A 16,971-nucleotide genomic window follows, 5' to 3' on the forward strand; every position below is an offset into this window, starting at 1 on the left:
GTACAGATTGACTACACCCTTTATGGTTGAGTCATAGTCCACTCTGTGGATAAGCTATCATTTGTTCCAGAAATTCCTGTAGAAAAACCTGTAGGTTGTTTCCAATGTTCTGCTTTTATGCACAACGTGCTAATGAACATCATTGTCTAGTTACCTTTGGGCAACGATTTCCTTTAGACAATGGTCAAAAAGTTAGATTGTTTAGCCCAGGTTTCGGTCCCTATGGAAGTGAGCACTCAGAATGCTTTATCAATTTACACCCTTGTCAGTGAAGTGCAAGGAGCTAGTTTCCTTTTATTCTAGCACAGGGATTAGCTGTAAGCCTATTTTTGTAAATAAAGTTTTATTAGAACACAGCCACACTCTGCAGTTTATGACTGCTTTGGCATAGCTGAGTCTTTTTTTTTTTTTTTTTTAAGATTTTATGTATTTATTTGACGAAGAGAGAGAGATCACAAGTAGGCAGAGCAAGAGGGGGAAGCAGGCTCCCCACTGAGCAGAGAGCCCAATGTGGGGCTCAAACCCAGGACCCTGAAATCATGACCTGAGCCAAAGGCAGAGGCTTAACCCACTGAGCCACCCAAGGGCCCCAGATCAGTTGAATCTTAACTATCACAGAGACCATATAGCCTGTAAAGCCAAAAGTATTTTTACTATCAGGTCTCTTATAGAAAAATGGCTATGCCATTTTTCATTATCATCTCTTTCCACCAGACAGAGAAAAATGGTCTCATTGTTGCTTAAATTTGGGCTTTTTTTTTTTTTTTTTTCAGAGAAGTCTTTACTATTAGCAGAATGTGCTTCATATACAGTTGCCCAGATTGTGCACTGCACAAGGACACTCAGTTGAAAGACTGAATAGGAGTGGTCCATGCTCTTCTAAGCAAACCATGTTCCTGTAAGGCCACATGCTGCCAACAAGGGATGCCTTGTTCCAGCTCACACAAAAGTGCTGTCTGAGCTGGTGCCATCCTTGGGGACAGGATTTCCCTTCTGATTGCAAGGCCAGGTTTAGAGTTTGGCCTTAGGAATTTAGAATCAGGAGTTTTGACTACGATTGGGCATTGGGGCCTTAGGACTAAATCTACACAATGTAACCAGGTGTTATTTAAGGTCTTTGATTTCATTTGGGGTGTGGGGTTTGTTCTAGGATTCGGGTTAACAGTTTGGAGAAGCTGTGATTCAGAGTTTGAGGAGAGGGTTGAGGGTAGGGTGTAGGGGACACAGTGCTGGTTAGGTTCAAGGGTAGAAAATATAAAGCAACCTCGGTCCACCCAGTAGCGTCTAATAAAAGAGGAAATGATGACGGTCCAGACACCGGTGAGACCTGCCTCCCCAGCCTCCCGCCTGACTTCCCACTCTCGCTCACCATCTGCGCTCACCACTGCCCTAATCAGGGTCAGGGTCCCCACGCGGATGGCCTCCTTGCTCGTCTCCATCTGACTGAGGAAGAACTTCATCAGCTCCTTGGGGTAGGACCGGGCTGCAACGGGACGGACACCTTCAGTTCTGCCCATGGAGCCAAAAGGAGGAGGAGGCAGCCCAGGGCCAGGCCTCCCAGAGGCTGGGGCTCCCACAGGCTCATGGCGGACCTGGGGCGGGGCGGGGCAGGGAGGAAGGGAGCCTCACCGAGAGCTATGAAGCAGTGCACAATCTCCGCCAGGTTTTGGCTGCTATATTGCTGCTGGGCAGGGGCCTTGGAGCACACCTGGGAAGTGAGGGTGCAGGGCGGGTGGTGAGATCGCAACCAGAGAGCAGACACAAGTGTAGGGGCAGCCTGGGGCAGCCATACCAGAGGGCACGAGGGTACCACCGCCTTGCATCCCTATGGGATACGGGAGCCAGATGAGCGAGACAGGGGCTCCGCCACCCTCACACCCTTTCCCCTGGCCGGCCATGCCACCTGCTGCAGCCCACTTCCCGCTGATCCACCCCGAGGAGGCCAGCACCCAGCCAAGCCTGCCGGCCTCACCTGGATGTGGAGTTCGGTGAAAATGGTGTGTAGTTGCATTTGCGGGACGGGGGTGCTGGTGATGACCGACATTTCCAGGATCTGCCTCAAGACCTACAATGGAGAGGCAAATGATTGCAGATGATCTTCTGCCAATTCAGGGTCCGTTCACTCTAGACTCTTGCTGCTCAGCATGGCCCGTCGGTCAGTGGTATCATCATCCTCCCCCACCCCCACCCCGGGAGCTGGTTAGAATGCAGGCTCTCGGGCCTGGCTCCAGACCTGCTGAATGCAACCCTGCATTTCGGCCAGCCTCCCGGCAAGGCCTACACGCGGTTAGGCTTGCAAAGGGCATGCGAGGCCACTGAGCATGGCATTCTTCCCCCTTTCTCTTCTATCCACCTGGAAATGAATCCCATTCTTTCACCAGACCCATCTACGGCGGCCCCGTAGATCTACCACATGAATTTCTGTTCCTCGCTTTTAGAGTTGAGCACCACGCCACACCAGCAAATCAGTCAACTCCTTATAATGTATCAGCCTGGGTCATACCTCCACGTGGAACCCTACCAAGAAACTCCACCTTTGGGGCGCCTGGGTGGCTCAGTGGGTTAAAGCCTCTGCCTTCGGCTCAGGTCATGATCCCAGGGTCCTGGGATCGAGCCCCGCATCGGGCTCTTTGCTCAGCAGGGAGCCTGCTTCCTCCCCTCTCTCTCTGCCTGCCTCTCTGCCTACTTGTAATCTCTGTCAAATAAAATAAATAAAATCTTTAAAAAAAAAAAAAGAAAGAAAAAGAAACTCCACCTTTTGTGGGTTAAGAGCTGTCATGGGTTAAAGGGTCCCACAAAATGCCTGAGGCTTTCCAGATATAGTTAGTTAAGGGTCTCAGATGACACCATACTGGATTTAAGGTGGGCCTTAAGTCCATGGTGTCTTTATAAGAAAAGGAGAGGACACGGGCAAGCACAGAGAAGAGGAAGGGGTCACACTGGAACGATCCAGCCACCAACCATGCAGTGCCTGGGGACATCAGAAGCTGGAAGAGGCAAGAAAGCATTCTTCCCCAGGGCCCCCGGAGGGATCACTGCCTGCCAACCCTTCGGTCCCTGGAACTATGCGAGAATCTGTTTCTGTTCTTTTAGGCCACCCACCCTGTGGTTCTCTGTTATGGCAGCCCTGGAAACAAACACACAGCCTCACTGTGGCCTCTGAGACCGTTTGGGTCCTCATCCCTTCCACGTGGAACAGCAGCATTCATTTCTCAAGAATTCAACTTCTGGGCCCAACTCCTGCCCGGGGGACAGCCCCCTGGGAGCCCCAGGAACCGAAGCTCCTTCAGGCGGATGGCCAGTGGCCTCTCACCTGCGTGACGAAGAGTGCCTCCAGGCCGCCTCGGTACTCCGCCAGCAGCAGGGGGATGTAGTCGTACAGCTGTTCCCGCAGGTCGTCATTGGGCAGGAGGAGGTTCAGCATCGGCTTCAGGGACTTGATGACCCCCAGCTTCACCTGCCCCAGGAGCCCGGGCCCCGAGGCAAAGCCCAGTGATGTCACACCAACCAGAGTGCCAAGCACGCGCGACAGAGGGGAACTAGGAAGTAGTTGAGGCCCCGCCCGAGACCCCACAGGCAGGCAACGAGGCCGGATTGTCCCTGTGAGTCCCAGCTCAGTCACTTAGGAAAACCTGAGTGCCTCAGTTTCCTTATCTGTAAAATGGTCCCATAGCACAGAGTTGATGTGGAAATAGTTCCCCTTGGTAAAAGGTGCTGTAACAGGGACCCTCATCCAGCAAGCCCCAGCCCTTCTCAAGACGCCCTCCTGAGGCTCCAGGCCCCACGTGGCTCAGCAACTCTGTTTATCAGGTCACTGTCTCTCCAGGGTTCTGGGAATGAGGCTGGACCCAGCGGTTTCTCTGTGCTCCTAGCCACACAGGCTGGGGAGCCGTGACCTGGGGGGACCACGGGACCCTTCCCTGCACCCAAGAAAGGTGCTTCTCACCTCGGGGTTGTGGCTCCTCAGCCACACGGTCACAAAATAGCGGTACATGGGGAAGAGCTTCATGGCAAACTGATCCTCGGTCATCACCGGGTACACGCTGTCCTCCAGATGCTTCAGGTAAAACTGCACCATCTCACAGAAGGTCTCCATGGCTGCCAAGGGGGGAAAGCGGTGAGCCCGGAGGGACAGGAGCCGGATTCGGCCTCCCCCGGACTAGCCGGACTAGACCTCCTCCAGGACGGGGTGCTCGCACACTTCCGGAACCAACGGGTGACCCAGATGGCCTCAGCCATCCAGGAAAACCCGGTCTTTGGCCTGACTTGAGCAGGCCCACTGTAGGGCCATTTTCCCTGGTCTCTGTTCCAGGACTCCCATTGTCCTTTCCGGGCCTCCTCCCGAAATGCTTGGAACAGAGCCTGCTGAGCTGAGTCCCAATGTTGACCTCCTCCCGCTAAGCCATCTTCTCCTGAAAGCACGTACCACCCCCCACCCCCAAGAGTGAATCAGAGGCCACACGACGCAGGAGATTGGGTCACCGTTTGGGAAGAAACATCTTCTGTTCAACAGACCACCCACCAGTTTGTCCCAGTCCCACTTCGGGCACCCTGACCGGGGCCAGAGAGGCAGACCAAGCAGACACCTACCACCGCAGATCACCTGCCGCATTTTGGCTTCGTTGGCAAGTCTCAGCATCGTGAATATAGTGGCCAGGGTGATGCCCATGTATGGCATAAACTCAAACACTGTGTAGGGCGCGAGAGAAGACAGGGAGCAGGGCCAGGTCAGCATGGGCAAGGCAGAGAGGATGAGCCCATGGTCTGCCGCCTCCAGTCCCCACGGGGGCAGAGCATGCCACCAGGGCCGCAGGAAACAGCACAAGTCGGTGCTACAGGAAAAGAGGACGCTAGCAACAGGTGTAGGGGGAAGGAGCCGGGGACAAGGAGTCAGAAGAAACCCAGACGGGGCTGCAGGGAAGAGTGGGCAGATCAGGAAGGTGGGGAGGGGAGACTTAGTGGGGCTCTGCTGGTAGATGCCTGGCTCTTTAGGTGTCCCCCACAAATGTCCTTGGATGAAGGAAGAAACCAGGAAACAGCCAGTGAGAAAGAGGGACCAGAAGAAGAGAGAGAGGAAGGAAACCAAGAATTGGACTGGGAGAGAGGAGGGATTATGGAGGGACAGAACCACCCTTCCCCACTTCCCCCCAGGCCTAGCCCATCCGGCTGCCCCCTCGGAGTGGCAAGTCCACCCAGCCCCACTGCCTCTCCGCCATCTCTCTCCATCTGTCCGGCCCCATGTGACCAGAGCCAGTGCGAAATGGGACATGCTGGCCCCTGGCCCCTTCCTGAGTCACTGTCCTCACAGTCTCCATGACCCACACTGTCCCCAAGCCCCTGCCAGCTCTCTCCCTGGGCTGGGCTTCCCTGGGCCAGGTGCTGGCCTCTCCTCCTCCTCTCTCTGCGTCCGCTCCGCGGGCATGGGTGGCTTGGGCACTACCTGCACGCTAAGGACCCTGCAAAAGAAGATCCCTCTACCTCCCCTCTAGCTCTGCATCCACACACCAACTGGACGCTGTCCTCATTCTTTGGAGGTCCCCTGTGCATGTGAGCTCCATGCACCCACTGTAGAGGCAGCTGCTCAAACCTGAGGCCCGGGAGACATCCGCGGCTCCTCCCACTTATTCCTTCACCTTGGGCACACATCTCATCATCCCATCGATTGGAGTCTTGTTTATGTCTCCCCTCTATCCACTACTCCCCAAATTTGCCCCAGCCTGAGCCACCAATGCCTCTCAGATACACACCTCTTCTCCCTTCTCTGTCCACACAACAGCAAGAAAGGTCTTCCCAGAACCTTTGTTCCACAAGGCAATTGCCGCTTTGACACCCTCAACAGCTTTCCAGGGCCCTCGAATGAAGTCCAGACTTACACCAGGCCCTACAGCCTCTCCAACCCCCTCTTTACCCCATCTCCCCCTCACCCTAACTATAACCACAGTTTCCCTGAGTTCTGCAGAGAAACCAAGCCTTTTCCTGCCTCAGGGCCTTTGCACATGAGGCATATCTGGTTCTCCACACAGTTACCATCCTCTCATCCCTTCAGGTCACAGCTGAAATGTTGCTACCTCAGGGAGACCCCCCCAGAGGTGAGGTCCCTTCCCTCCTCCTGATCTCAGAGACCCACCAGACTGTTCTCTTCCCATCCCTCACCTCATATGATAATCATCGATTTTCTTGTTGACTTGTTTACAGACCTTTATAGGGCGGGACACGGCCCCTCATCCAGCACTGGCCACAGCCCTGCCTGGAGCAGGAGCTCGGCACCTGCTTGTGGAATGAAGGGGGAGCCCAAGAGGAGAAAGCTTTGAAGAAAGAATGACAGGGGAATAAAGAGACAGAAACAAGAGGCAGGGACACAGAGAATCTTCACAGCGGCGGGAGACACAGGGAAAGGGAAAAAAGGAATGCAGGAGCAAGATAAGAAAAGAGGGAGGGGCTGTGGAATTGGTGATGACAGGGAGTAAGGAGTGCTCCCGTCGGGACAAGCACCACGAGATGCGTGCAATTGCTAAACCGCTCTCTTGTACACCTGAAACTAGTATAACGCTGGGTGTTAACTAACCAGAATTACAAAGAGAAATTTAGAAAGTAGAAAAGAGAGGAAGGGGTTGGTCCGAGAACAGAGAGGCGGAGACCAGCAGGGGGCGCCGGGCCACCACGGGGCCTACCGTTGCCATTGGCCAGCTTGGCCAAGGTGATGATGACAAATTCATCCGTGAGGTTGAGGGGCTTCAGGTGGTGCTGCAGCTCGTACATGACCATGCTGAAGTGGTTTCGGGACAGAGCCACCAGCGTGTCACTGGCCACCTCTGCCTTCACATCACCATCCTCCTGCCAGGGACGGGAGAGGGACGTGGGGCTCCACAAAAACCCTCCCGCTCCACAACTGCTCCAGCCCCGTGCGCTCCTCGGGTTCAGCCTCCTCTTGACCCCTGAGGTCCCTGGACAAGGGCCTTGCGTGTCCCAGGCCCTACGTACCAGGGCCCAGCCCTGGGTGGGTGGGTTGGGGATGGGGGAGGTGGGGGGGCATTGTGAGCGGGCTCTCCTACCTCCAGGGTCTCTCTCATTTCCTTGGAGGCGATGGTGACCAGCCTCTGGACTCCCTGTTCCTCCAGCTCCCCCTCCTGCTGAATGATCTCCTGGAGGATGTTGTAAATGTTGACTTTGCGCTGAGTAGAAATCTGAGAAGCAAGTATGGCAAGTGGCAAGATGCCAGACTTGGGCCACGGAGCCCAAGACGGTGCTGGGACAGACCCAGCACAGTCCTCCATCGGCTCCCTCCAACGGCCCTCCTCCCACGTACCCATGATTTATAAGATACGTATATTTGATCTTTGTTCCATTTCTAGCACAGACCTCCTAAAACTCTTAGCATTTTCAGAGTTGAGAGTTTTTAAAGTGTCCTTTGTTATGCTAATGAGGTGACTGGGGAAGCCTCTAAGGGTGGGGGCTGGCTCCCAAGAGATCTAGCCTTTGTTGAGAGGACTGGAAGAGGGGCTGGAATTTGAGGCCAAACCACAGGCCATGTTCTGATCCACGTGCCTCTGTAATGAGGCCTCTGTAGGATGGGGCTCAGAACACATGGAGATACCAGGAGGGGTCCCCAAAAGTCCAAGAAAGCATCTGCCCTACCCTTTGCCCTCGTGAGGGAACACCTGAGGCCAGGAAGTGTGCCTCTTACTCTACTTTGATTCCTAGATAGCCTTATCACCATGTTAAACCACCTGGCTTAGTACAACCCAGGCCACACCTGCAGATCTGCCTTGGAGAATAACTCGTACTTAATCAAGTGTGATGAGCCACACTTAAAGGATGAATGTGGGCCACGGCCTGCAAAGCCCTTGGAGGATGGCCCCCGCTCTTGGGTGGTAGGGCGGCCACTTCCCAACAGCCCAGAGGCCTTGGAAAATGTGGGCACCTCAAGAAGAAAGGAATTCACCCAAATGGATATGTTGTCCTAGTAAAATCTGCTCCAGAGAGTTTGGCCTTGTTTGCCTGGTCTTAGCATAGCAAATAACCAACAATCCTACAGCCCGATCAGAAATTCCTCACAAAAACCACTAAAAGGGAGAAAGTTGTAAGGCCTTGCCTGTCCAGTACCGCCTGGCCCTGGATGGGTGTCCTGCAATCTTCTTTTTTTTAACTGCTCCCTAAAGATCCTTCTTAGACCTATTTTTCTAATTTCCCCCTCCCCCACCATGAAACCTTAATACCACCAATATATTACGTGTCTGTTTACGAGCCATATACATGTCCATGCTTTATACATAAGAAGGTAAGGTTTTCTTCATGCCTCCTCCCACCCAGAACCCATTTTATCTACTTCAGGACAGTATCATCCCCGTTGAGAACATGTGCTCTAGGTTTTCAAAGAGAACTCAGGGGGAGGCCTGAGTTCGTTCTTTCTTTTCTTTCTTTCTTTCTCTTTTTTTCTTTCTTTCTTTCTTTCTTTCTTTCTTTCTCTTTTTTTTTAAGATTTTTATTTATTGGGGCACCTGGGTGGCTCAGTGGGTTAAAGCCTCTGCCTTCAGCTCAGGTCATGATCCCAGTGTCCTGGGATCGAGCCCCACGTCAGGCTCTCTGCTCTGCAGGGAGTCTGCTTCCTCCTCTCTCTGCCTGCTTCTCTGCCTACTTGTGATCTTTGTCTTTCGAATAAATAAATAAAGTCTAAAAAAAAAAAAGATTTTTATTTATTTATTTGACAGAGAGATCAAAGGTAGACAGAGAGACAGAAAGAGAGTGGGGTGGAGAGGAAGCAGGCTCCCTGCTGAACAGAAAGCCCAATGCGGGCATCCATCCCAGGACCCTGGGATCATGACCTGAGCTGAAGGCAGAGGCTTAACCCACTGAGGCCTGAGTTCTTAATTAATACTCCTGCAGCCCCTACATAAACAGCCAGATCAGTTACAAGACCAGCCTTATCTGTGATCAAGAGGACTCTCTGGAGAACATTTATGGTCAACAAGACAAAAATTGTCCAAGACTTAGAAGCTAGTGTCAAACAGGCCCCCGAGGAGGTCTGGGTTATAGTGCCTCAAGGAGAGCGTGTCCTTGATCTCCCATGATCCTCTAGGTTAGGTTAGGGCTCCATGGGGCTAGAAGCTCAGTCACAGGAAACTGATAACGATGCAAATGTTTCCTCCATAACAACAAAAATTATTCCTGTTCATTGCAACATAAATGAGTTTTGTCTGGCAAAGAATATAAATCTCTGTGAGTAAAACATTCTTCTTACCAGATTTTAACATTTTGCTGGTGCCTTCACTAGTTAATGAATAACAAATCTTTGAAACGTGTTCATTTTTAAAACATGCACACCTGTTTATTGGCTATTTATTGCCACTTATCACCGATGACAGCCTGGGTATTAATCCTGTACTTACACTTTTTTATATCTCCTGACATCTTGGGGCCTTGCAGGTCCTGGAGAGACAGCCCTTCCCAGGTTGAGCCAATTACTACAGAGAGCAAAGAACTCAGCCCAGGAGCCTGCTTTTCTACTGCAAACCTTTGCCTGTGGACCATGGCTTCCAAACCCAAACCCGCTGTGTCAGAATAGACTTGGAGAAACAAACTGAGGGTTGCAGAGGGGTGGGGGTGGGGGATAGGTGAGCCTATGATGGGTATTAAGGAGGACACAGATTGCATGGAGCACTGGGTGTTATATGTAAACGATGAATCTTGGAACACAACATCAAAAACTAATGACACGGGGCGCCTGGGTGGCTCAGTGGGTTGGGCCGCTGCCTTCGGCTCAGGTCATGGTCTCAGGGTCCTGGGATCGAGTCCCGCATCGGGCTCTCTGCTCAGCAGGGAGCCTGCTTCCCTCTCTCTTTCTCTGCCTGCCTCTCCGACTACTTGTGATTTCTCTCTGTCAAATAAGTAAATAAAGGGCGCCTGGGTGGCTCAGTGGGTTAAGCCACTGCCTTCGGCTCAGGTCCTGAGATAGAGTCCCGCATCAGGCTTTCTGCTTGGCAGGGAGCCTGCTTCCCTCTCTCTCTCTCTCTCTGCCTGCCTCTCCATCTACTTGTGATTTCTGTCAAATAAATAAATAAAATCTTTAAAAAAAAAATAAGTAAATAAAATCTTTAAAAAAAAAAAACTAATGACACACTGCATGGTAACTAATATAATAATGATTTAAAAAAAGAATAAGGCAGCTTTTAAACATTATGACAGCCCCTGCTGGTCCTCCAAGTGAGAACCTCATAGTCTCTCCCACCTCTGAGCCTCAGCACCTGGCCCCCCCACGCCCGCCGTGGTCAGTAAGGTGTGCTGAGCGGTGGCTGGCTGTGCAGGCAGCCACAAGTAGGGCAGGGCTCCGGGGGGCAGGTGTCGGGGGGCAGGCAGGCCTTACCTCTGGCACCTGCAGGCAGCGGATGAGAGCATTCATCACTACGGATGGCTCTGTGGTGGCCTTGTCTGTGATGATCACTGAAGCCAGCATCTTCCGCATGTCAGGACCTGTCCCGGCGGTGTCCGTCTTTGCTGACCCACTGTCCATGATGTTGAGGAGGTTCATGACTTGCTGGAAAGTCCCTGAGACAAGGTGGCACAGCTGGGGTGCTGAGAGGGCCATCCCAGGAGGGCTCCATGCCCAGGCCTTCCCAACACTGCCCTGCTGCAGCTCCAGCTGCCCCCGCAATGGAGCCGGGCCTCCCTGTCCACTGTGCAGAAGGAGAAACTGAGACTGAGGCTAGGACCCGCTCACAGAGAGTTGGTGGCCAGGACTGAGCGGTGGGCATGGGGAAGAGGCAGGAATGCAGGGGTGGGGCCAATTTTCTTGCCTCTGTCATCTGGTTCCAGAGGTTCCAGGTCTTCTGTTTCCTCTGATGGGTCCTCAGTTGAGTCTATGGCTGCTTCTGTCATCTCTTCCTCAAGCTCCTCTAAGACCAAATTTGTAAAATAGTCTGTGTATCAACACACCCTGAGATGACCCCCAGTGAGTCACGCCCTGTATAAGACTCTCCCCTTGAGTGTGGGCAGAACCATGACTTGGTTAGACCCACGTTCTAAGCAGTGGACAGTGGCATAGGCAACAGGAAACCACTCCCATGATCACATGATCTTATACAAGCCTGGAGAGGATTCTCACACTAGCCTCGAAATGGAAACAGTGTGACAAATTGCCAAAGGAAGGAGCCATGTGGCAAGAAAGTGAGGGACTCAGTCCTACAACCACAAGGAACTGGATTCTGCAACAACCACAAAAACTTGGAAGAGAACTGAAAGGATGTGGTCCTGTCCACACCTTGAATGCAGCCTGTGAGACTGTCTCCACCCTGAATCCTGACCCACAGAAACTGTGTGGTAATAGATGGGTGTTGTTTTAAGCCACTAAATCAGTGTCATTTGTTACACTGCAGTAGCTAACAAATACACTTGTTAAGAAGGACCCTTCCTCTCTCTTCTCTTGAACTTAAACTAATGATTAATGAGAAATCCACCTCAGCTGCCCCCATTGCTCCTTTCAAGGGGCTCTTGCAACATCAGCAGCTTCTTAAGGGTTGGCAAACAACACAGATGTCCAAATGGAGAGCTGAACACTCCCAGATCAGTCCTGTGCTCTTTCCCTCCTGGGAATCCTTTTAAGAGCTACACATGGACCCAAATACTGACCTTTCCTCAGAGACCTCTCCTGGATGGAACAAAAATATACCACAAGAAAAACCCCTGTTCTTTGCCTAATACACATCAATGGTAATGGGAATAATAGCAGGAGGGGTTGCCGAAGAAGTGGGGGTAGTTGGCTTCTCCGCCGTGCTGTGGATAAGGAATGGGTCCCCTGGCAGGGTGGGAGGGTTTCATTAGAATCATCACCGTTAGGTAGCAGACCTTTGGAACTTTGAGATCTAACTGCCTTCCTGAGTCTTTCTCAAGTGAGGGCTTTGAGGAGTGCACAGGGCCCTGTGATTAAAGTGCCACATTATGTTGTCATTAAATGATTTTCTTACTCATGTGTGTGGTAAAGTATGGTGGCCTCTTTGGGAAAGGGGCACGGTGATAGTGGGGGTGATTCGCCACCATGTCTCCTGGGGATGCACTGATGGTTTGCAAGCTCCATGGGAGCTTCCTAGCCCCTGCACTCAGAAGGCAGGGGGAGGCCCAAGAAAGGTCACTCCAGGGTTGGTAGATGGCAGTTTTAATAAGCAAGAAACTCACATGCAGTGATTCTCTTGGGAAGCATCAAGACTGTGGATCCTTGCACCTGCCAACTGCATCTGAAGAGTTTATTCCGAGGCCTTAGTAGGTTCAGTCACATATACCATCAAGGTGGCCTCAACACCATATCAGCACCTCAGGGCTGTGTCCTTGGAACAGGCTCTGGGAGTGGGAAAGGCAAGCAGAACCCTCATTCCAAGGACAGGAGAGGGGATGGGGAGCCTTCAATTTCCCAGGCCCAGCTCATGGGTCAACCGGCAGTCACATCTTCTAGGTGACTTCTTCCAACATGTGGTCATAGGACTTCGGGGTGGGAAGATGTGGTCAGGGCAGTTGGGGTGGGGTGGGTCACAGAGGAGTCCTGGGAAAAGGACTCTTCCTCCCCAGGGACTGGACAGATTACCAGATGGGGAATGGGGTTCCCATTGACAGAATACTTAGAAGATGAAGCACCTCTAGGACAGGTGAGAGGGCAAAAACCCTATTTCCCTGAACCAAAAGTAGGGCCCAAGGATTCCCCTGTCAGTTGTAGCTGTGAGTCAGGTCAGATCGAGAGTCTGAGCAATGAAATATTGGCCTTTGGAAACCTTTCTACGCATTACAGGGCAGCAGAACAAGACTCAGAGCCACCTAGGTCCAAGACTGCTTAGTTAAAATTCCCACTCAAAGTCTGTCCACCCTCCTGAGAGGAAGTTCCTCCGCCTCTGCTTGGACACCTCTGATACCAGGGTCCTCATTACCCTTCCTAGCCCATTTCTACTTCACTGAAACTGGATGTTTAGAAGATGAGCTTCCCCGGCATAATGCCAACCTCTTCTTCCCCATAAAATCCCTGTGTGGTTCCTCCCTCTGCCCTTTGGTGACAAAACGACCAGCATGGAACAGGCGCAAGAAGACAGTTATCACCCAACCCTCTTTCTTTTTTTTTTTTTTTTTTTTTAAAGATTTTTTTATTTATTTATTTGTAAGAGAGAGAGAGGGAGAGCAAGCACAGGCAGACAGAGTGGAAGGCAGAGTCAGAGGGAGAAGCAGGCTCCCTGCAGAGCAAGGAACCCGATGTGGGACTCGATCCCAGGACGCTGGGATCATGACCTGAGCCGAAGGCAGCTGCTTAACCAACTGAGCCACCCAGGCGTCCCCCCAACCCTCTTTCGTAGCTACCTCTGCCCTACCTCCTCCCACCACCCTCTGGGCCAGCAATTCTCCTCCAAGATCACTTAAATGGTATGGTTGCCATTCTATTCCACAGACCCTACCTGCCTACCTGTTGTGTACAGCTGACATGGCTCTCCATGTAGTGGTGAATATGGAGGTGGGTAGGACACCTGTGTCCTCTGACAGGCTAAAGACCAAACACATGAAAGACTGTGGATTGAGAGATAGGACGAAATGTATCAGTTAGCTATTGTTGTGTAAAAAACCACCTCAGAGCTTAATGACTAAAAACAACTCTTAATTATTGTTCATAAATCTACCAGCCAGTTCTGTTGATCTGGGGCATATCCATCCATGGATTCACTCATGCACCTGCAGTTAGCTGGTGGGCTCGGTGAGGGCTGGCTGGTGATGGATGGTCCCCCAAGATTGGCAGGCCAGCAATTGGCTAGCTGTTGGCTGAGTGGCTAGGGTGATTGGGTCCCATGTCTATCCCACAGCAGGGCTAGCCCAGGCTGTTCTCACAGCAAGGAGATGGGCTTCTAAAAGAGTGAGCAGGAACAGGAAGGCCTCCTGGGGCCTCCACTTGGGACTGGCCCCTGCCCCCTCTACCACATGCTGCTAGCCAAATGCAGGTCACAGGCCAGCTAGGTCCCGAGGGAGTGGTGGGGAAATGGATCCCTCCCATGCCCAGTCGCATAGGGAAGGGTAGCCATCAGGAAGGGAGGAGAAAGGAGCCATTTTTGGTTGCATACCTAAGGAGTGTGTAAGCCATGGCAAAAAGTGAGAAGCCCCCCTAACACAGTATCTAGAGAAGACACTGAGACCACAAGATCGAGTAGAAAGAAGTGGGTTCTGCTTGGTTTTTGGACATAAAAACACTTTTCAGGGTTTTGTTTGTTTGTTTGTTTGTTTCCTTCAGATTAGGACAGTAATATTTGACTCCCATATAATCCATCCACGAAATCAGTCACTCGAAGCTGCTGTCATTCAACTGAGCTTCCCACCTTCTATGGGAGCTACTTTGAAAATTGGAAAAAACTGAATTGTAAAAAAAACTGTGGGCTTAAATGCATGAAAAGTGCCAAGGCAGGAAGTGAAAAAAAAAAAAAAAAAATGGACGCAACGTACGTATATAGTGGACACACTTGGGAACATCTCCCCAACTCACTAAGCTCCCTCTTCCCTGACCCTTGGGGTCAGTTAGGGCTCCCTGTGGCTATATTTTCCCTGTGTAATACCTCCCTCAACATTCCTGATTGGATGACCGGGAGTAGACGCCTGATCTGGACCAATCAGATTCTTCCCTTCTGGGTAACAGAGACTCTGGTCAGTCTTCCATGGTCCTGTGCGATCTTGAGGACTGAAGAACAGTCAAGACCAAGAGGAGAAGGAAGAGTAGGGCAGGCACCCAGAGTGTATGGGGACCCGGGCCAGGCAAGAGAGGCTCTTGGCACCATTGAGGCCTGGCCATGAGCCCCACGTCCTTAGGAAGTCTGCCTCCTTACAAAAAGTCCCCCTTTTTGCTTAGGATATTCCAAAAAGAAGACATAGGGACCAGAGAAATCAAAGTGTGAAGAAGCACAGGCTGGTGGAGCCCCATGCAGCTCAGGTCCAGAGAGGTGGGGGCAGCAGGGAGCCTGGGAGCTGGTCCCTGGGTGGACCAAGAAGGGCCTTGCGGGACGGTGGATGTAGTCTGTGAGTCCCGGTAGGGCTCAAAGATGTGGGGAGGGATCTGGCAAGAACAGCTTCCCAAAAGCAGCCAAGGGAGGGAATAAATGGGGCTGGGTTCAGGAGAAACTACCTATCCATGGGACCACAGCTCCAGTTTGAAGTCTGCACATTTAAAATTGTTATGTGTGATACAAACCACAAAGCAACAAACACACAGAAGTGTGAGCAAAATTAAAGGCACAGAACAAGTGGAGAAAATACGGTACAGGTCAGAACGATATTCTCATTAATGCAGTAAACTCTCTGAACAAACCCTCGGGGTAATATAGCCCATAGGAAGACAGGCCAAATACAGTCTCCAAAAAAGAAACACAAATTACTCCTAAAATTTAAACAAACAAACAAAAAACTTTGACATAACAATAGTAATAAAAGCACATTTAAAACAAGACCCCAGGGTGCCTGGGTGGCACAGTCAATTGAGTGTCCAGCTCTTGGTTTCGGCTCAGGTCATGATCTCAGGGTTGTGAGATTGAATCCCTTGTTGGGCTCTGTGCTCTGTGCTCTGTGTTCTGTGCTCTGTGCTCAGTGGGGAGTCCATTAGAGATTCTCTCTCCCGCTCCCTCGCCCCCTCCTTCAGCTGGTCGTCTTTCTCTCTCTTTCCTCCCCACTCTCTCTCTAAAATAAATAAATCTTTTTTTAAAAAATTTAAAACCAGGGGGCGCCTGGGTGGCTCAGTGGGTTAAGCTGCTGCCTTCGGCTCAGGTCATGAGCTCAGGGTCCTGGGATCGAGTCCCGCATTGGGCTCTCTGCTCAGCAGGGAGCCTGCTTCCCTCTCTCTCTCTCTCTCTGCCTGCCTCTCTGCCTACTTGTGATCTCTCTCTGTCAAATAAATAAATAAAATCTTTAAAAAAAAAAAATTTAAAACCAGATCCCATGGCTCATCTCCCAACTGATACTTTCCTTCAAGATATTACTTTACACCAAAAAGGGTGCAGGAAACTGGCTCTCCCACACACGGATAGCCCCTCTCTGAGTGCAGTTTGCAAATAACTCAAGCCATCTATCTGCTCAGGGCAGCAAGGTTGTGGTGCCCCACCCAGATCCCTGTGTCCTTCTGCCTTAGGGCCCAAGGGGCTGCCTCCAATGCCACACCTCACTTTCTCTCCTGGGGGCTCTTTTTGGCTTTTAGGGTCCCCTTGCCCACACTTGGGGCTGACTGGAAGCGAAGGGAAATTAACACAACCTGGGAGCAGCCGGTCACAGACACAACAAATGCTCAGAGAGCCCAGGACTTGGCTTCCCGCTAAGGTGGGATAAGTCTGACGTCTTACATTGGCCCCCAGCATCGAAAGAGAGATTCGGCTCCAGCCACCCACAGCAGATCAGCTTCTTGGAGTCCCTCACTGCTAATCCCATTCCCCACTCCCATATCAGGGTTTCCTTCACTTACCAAATAAGCTACTTTCCCTGGAATCCTTGCCTCAAGGGAACCCAGGCATACCATAACCATCGACTTGATGGAGACAGTCATGAAGATGTACAAAGACCTAACCACTGGGCTGTTCAAAGAGGGCTCTTTTTATAGCAGAAAATACAAATGAATCCACCCAGAGGTCTTGGTTAAATAAGTCCTGCCATATGCATGCAATGATTAACTTCTTGGACATGAAAAATGCAATAAATGTTATAGAAAAGTGTGGGGAGGGCATTCCCAGTAGAGTGAAGTGAAGTGAGAAAGAGAGTTGAAAAGTGCTAGATATGCTTGGTGTAGCTGCAGTATTTTGTAAGTAAACACATTTGCCAAAATAGCAACTGAAGTTATTGCTGGGGAACAAGATTACCAGATTTTCATTTTCTTGTGTATGCGTGCACCTCTGTTTTTCTAATTTGTCATAATCATGGTTTATTTTTACAATCAGTACATGTAGCCCCCCGAGAAATGCAACAAAAATGAAGAGAAGAACACCTAAGAGA

General features: G+C 51.3%; 1 protein-coding gene across 1 annotated transcript in view; it reads right to left on the reverse strand.

Moving 5' to 3' along the window:
• Positions 1-11,798, reverse strand: part of MROH2A (maestro heat like repeat family member 2A) — a 44,258-nt gene extending 32,460 nt beyond the window's left edge. The window contains exons 1-11 of the mRNA XM_045066801.1: positions 11,623-11,798; positions 10,791-10,889; positions 10,361-10,542; positions 7,053-7,184; positions 6,672-6,834; positions 4,591-4,689; positions 3,947-4,098; positions 3,314-3,457; positions 1,973-2,065; positions 1,630-1,708; positions 1,370-1,483 (exon numbers count right to left, since the gene is read on the reverse strand). Coding sequence (XP_044922736.1) covers positions 1,370-1,483; positions 1,630-1,708; positions 1,973-2,065; positions 3,314-3,457; positions 3,947-4,098; positions 4,591-4,689; positions 6,672-6,834; positions 7,053-7,184; positions 10,361-10,542; positions 10,791-10,889; positions 11,623-11,698 — 1,333 coding nt within the window. The 5' untranslated portion in view covers positions 11,699-11,798. The remainder of the gene's footprint in view (positions 1-1,369; positions 1,484-1,629; positions 1,709-1,972; positions 2,066-3,313; positions 3,458-3,946; positions 4,099-4,590; positions 4,690-6,671; positions 6,835-7,052; positions 7,185-10,360; positions 10,543-10,790; positions 10,890-11,622) is intronic.
• Positions 11,799-16,971: the final 5,173 nt, after the last annotated feature.

The sequence above is a fragment of the Mustela putorius genome, unplaced genomic scaffold, assembly GCF_011764305.1.
Source record: "Mustela putorius furo isolate JIRA1106 unplaced genomic scaffold, ASM1176430v1.1 tig00003869_pilon_pilon_pilon, whole genome shotgun sequence".
NCBI classification, from domain to species: Eukaryota; Metazoa; Chordata; class Mammalia; order Carnivora; family Mustelidae; genus Mustela; species Mustela putorius.